Raw genomic sequence first — 4,313 nt, 5'->3', positions numbered from 1 at the left:
AATATGAATGAAAAAATTAGGAAAGAAAAAAATTATTAAGAATAAAAGATTAAACTTTATATATATATACAAAGTTTTAATTAAAAAAACCTTTAACGATATTATAAACAATAAAGACTAATTATTAATCAAATATTATTAATCAAAAACAATCGAAAATATATCAACACTATTCAAATCGAAGTTCTAATATTATGTTGAAATAAAACTATAACTTCTAAATAATTTAGTGTTAAATAAGTTATCTATTAAAAATAATCTTTAAAGAACCAAATTAATAATATAAAAAACAAGAATACATATTATTTTCAAATAGTAGAAAATCTTTAGCAAAGAAAAAAATAGTACTTATCCATATTTTTCCGTAATTCAAACTGAAACTATATATATATATATACAAGTGTGTGTGTGTATATTGAGGAAAAGATTTGTACATAGTGAATATATATTAAATATTAGATAGAACTGTTTAATCTAAATCTATTTGCTAAAAATTAATAATATATACAATTCTATGTTGCATTTTTGTTTTTGCTTTGTGTTTTTTAACACCTTTCCTCTGTTTTTTAGGCTGCAAAATTAAGGGATATATATGCTCCAATAGAGTTTGATCCTCATATAGAAACTGAGAAGAAAGCTCCAAAAATGGAAGAGTGGTAAAAATGATTTTTGAATTCTTTATTGTTAAGCATTTTTGTTACTTTTAATATATAAGAGATATATATAGCTTAGTGGTTAGGGTATTTGGCTCATGATCATAAGATCATGAATTTGATTCCTGTTGGTCATTGTGTCCATGAGCAAGTCAATTTATTTCACATTGCTCCAGTCCTGTGAGCTGGCAAAAGGGAGTTGTATCTGTAATTCAAAGGGCCAGCCTTGTCACACTCTGTGTCATGCTGAATTTCCTTGAGAACTACATTAAGGATACGTGTCTGTGGAGTGCTCAGTCACTTGCACATTAATTTCATGAACAGGTTGTTCTGTTGATTGGATCAACTGGAATACTCATTGTAACTAAACATGGGTTATAACATGTCCGATGACTAAACATGAGTCATAACATGTCCCAGCTTGGTGTCATCATATTATGCAAGTTAACATTTCATAGCCAACAGTAGCCTCAGCAACATGTTTCAAAGAGCAGTTAGATCTCCTCAAATCACATCCCTATCATATCTTAGAAAAGGATACATTGGGGAAATGCCTTCAATCATACGTCACTCAGTCAAGATTAGACTAGAATTAAGCAGCAACTCATTAGCAATTTTGAACTGAAGTAACACTTCCGTTTTTTACCCCACTCTCTCTCTCTCTCTCTATCTCACACACACACACACTTTATAGAAAGAAAAACAAACATCCAGAATACCACACTTTCTTCTTCCTTATGGCATAAAATTTATTCCATTGTTTTTATTATTTGTACTACTTTTTGCCGAAAGACCTCTATTTCTTCAGGTTCTGTTACTTTACAACATAACCAACTCTACAATTGCTGATTATTCTTTACCTTCCTTGCCAATAATTTCTGTCATACTATATTATATTTCCCCGCACCTCACACATGCTTGCTCTTTTTGTGACAAGTGAAATAATTTGTTACTAACGTTGTTGGTAAGTAAATATAATTGTCTTCTCTTTTTAGTTTCATTTTTCATTATAAAAACCATATGAATATGATACCCAGACTCTTCATCCAGAAAACTTTTGTCTTTATTCTACATGCAAATGCCCTTCCTGTTACCAACCCATACCTGTTTCTAAACAAGCTAATACTTCCCCATGGTCAGACATGTTCTCATGGAAGATAGGAAACAAACTGCACTGCTTGTATAATGGGGACTCTTGTTTACAACTATTACACAATGTCAAAACAAGGAGACATAAGCACGTGTACACACATGCATGCATACACACATACACACGCACACATACTCACATGTGCACACACAATAGCTTCTTTCGGTTTCTGTCTCCTAAATTCACTCACAAAGCTTCTTAGAACTAAAGTAGAAAACAATTGCCCAAGGTGTCAAATGGTGGAACTAAGCATTACATTAGTTAGGAAGCAAAACACTGTGCTGTTTGTCTAACTTTTCATCCATATTACTGAAATCAATATTCATTTGACTTTCTTTTCTTTTCCTATAGATTTCTATGTACTTCATTCTAACTTATACTGTTTGTTTATATTGTTAGGTGGACTCAAGTACATGAACTACTGGGTACATTGAATATCTCTAAAAGTCTGATTAATAAAATGGTTGCTCAGTCTTCTGTCAGATTAAGGTAAAGTATTAACAATTATGAGGGATGCTGAAAAATTCCTAGCTTTAAGGGTATCACAGAAGGCCTTATTGGAGGCCCAACCTTCCAAATTCTTTTACAATGCTTAAAAAAACTAAAGAACTGCTGTAATAAGTGTGTGAATCTGAGAGGGAAAAATGTTGAATAAAATCATAATTAACCGATTCTTCTGTATTTTCTTTTATCCAAAGCCAATAACTTTTCAGCACCCCTTTGTACCACTTTTTACTGTTTTTTTTATTTCAAATTACATACTATATTTTTCAAGTATTGTATTTGATGGCACAAAAGACACACAGACATATTTGATGCATTCCAATTTCAGCATTGCATATTCAGGAAAAGAGATTTTAGTGCATTAAAGCATGTAGTACCTAAAGCAATCTAGCACCTAATCTATGGCAGAAAACAACACAGTATATAAATAGTAAGTTAGCTGTACAACTAAATATAAAGCGAGAAATCTCACTTGTGAAAATATCCTGAAAGATTATACGAATAAAACATGCAAGAAAAAACAAAGTAGATTACTTCAGCCTATAGTAGTGAGCATCAAGGATAAAGTTAGCATATGGGACACCCAACTTCACATATAGGACCTGGGGTGATTTTCTGAGATATTTTAGGGAAAAAATTGCCTCTTATATGTCATCAATTACAGTACTGCTTTTTATTGTTCTTAAGCTCAAATCACTGACTGTATTTTTCAAGTTTATTTTCTTTTCATTTTTTATTTACTTTTATTGTTTTGAGTACTTACTTCCATTAACCTACTTTTTTAATTTTTGATATTTATAATTTGAATAAGCTGACAGAATCTTTAGCATGCTGGGCAAGATGCTTAATGGTATTTTGTCTGTCTTTACATTCTGAGTTCAAATGCCGCTGAGTTTGACTTTATCTTTCATCTTTTCAGGGCAGATAAAATAAGTACCAGTTGAGCATTGGGGTCAATGTAATCGATTTAACCCCTTCTCCAAACTTTCTGGCCTTATGTCAAAATTTGAAACCAATATTTATAATTTAGATAAGGTGGCAATCTGGCAGAATTGTTAGCACACTGAGCAAAATGCTTAGTGGCATTTCATCCATCTTTATGTTCTGAGTTCAAATGCTGTTGAGGTTGACTTTTCGTTTCATCCTTTCAGATTGATAAAATAAGTACCAGTTGAGCACTGAGGTCAATGTAATCAACTTAGCCCCTTCCCCACACTGCTGGCCTTGTGCTAGAATTTGGAAGCAATATTTATAATTAAAATTTTTTTTTTAAACTTAAGTCTCTTTTAAAATCAACCATTTAATTATTTCTTTAACCTTCCACTAAAATCAATCATGTCCCTTTTTCTATTTTCCCAATGATATTTTCTCAGTTTTAACTAATGACGTTCATTTAATTTCATTTCTTACTCACTTTTAGAATTGGATGTGATGAATTATTTAAGAGCCTTGATAAATGGAATGTTCCAGTTCTGATCATTTCTGCTGGACTGGGAGACATTCTCTCAGAGATTCTCACTCAGCAATCAGCCGTCTACAGTAACATGAAAATTGTTTCAAATTTCATGAAATTTAAGGAGGTAAAAATTTTGTTTGTTTGTTTTTTAGCTAACTACAATTTATATTTAATATTTAAAAATTGGTAAAACATATGTCCACAGTTTTTTACAAAAAAGTAAAAAATAATATATAAAAAAAACAATCTATAAAAAAATAAATATACCAATACATTATATTGTCTTTGAGCTTTTAAAGTTCAATGGTAATCCATGTAGATAATAGTTGGAAAAATTAGGATGCATGGAATTGAAAGTTGTGTTAGGTTTAAAAAAAGAAGAAAAGAGGTTTATGTGTTAAGCAGGAAGTGTGGTGTCAAAACAGGAAGTGTATGTAAGGGAAGACAATTCTGTGGGTTTTATACTCTTTAGTTGGAGTTATGGACTCTTTGTCAACAGGAAGTTTATGTCTGTTCTTAGAGAAATATGGTCACTGAGGGGTTTGTGTGT

General features: G+C 31.2%; 1 protein-coding gene across 6 annotated transcripts in view; it reads left to right on the top strand.

Annotated features, from left to right (window-relative positions):
• LOC106875755 (cytosolic 5'-nucleotidase 3A) overlaps positions 1–4,313 on the top strand; it is a 58,517-nt gene that overhangs the window by 44,815 nt on the left and 9,389 nt on the right. For all 6 annotated transcript variants that reach the window (XM_052978426.1, XM_052978425.1, XM_052978423.1 and 3 more), the window contains 3 exons: positions 571–656; positions 2,203–2,292; positions 3,728–3,887. In XM_052978426.1, the coding sequence (XP_052834386.1) occupies positions 571–656; positions 2,203–2,292; positions 3,728–3,887 (336 nt within the window). The remainder of the gene's footprint in view (positions 1–570; positions 657–2,202; positions 2,293–3,727; positions 3,888–4,313) is intronic.

This window comes from Octopus bimaculoides, chromosome 2 (assembly GCF_001194135.2).
Source record: "Octopus bimaculoides isolate UCB-OBI-ISO-001 chromosome 2, ASM119413v2, whole genome shotgun sequence".
Lineage (NCBI taxonomy): Eukaryota > Metazoa > Mollusca > Cephalopoda > Octopoda > Octopodidae > Octopus > Octopus bimaculoides.
This window is presented reverse-complemented; position numbering and strand designations above follow the sequence as displayed.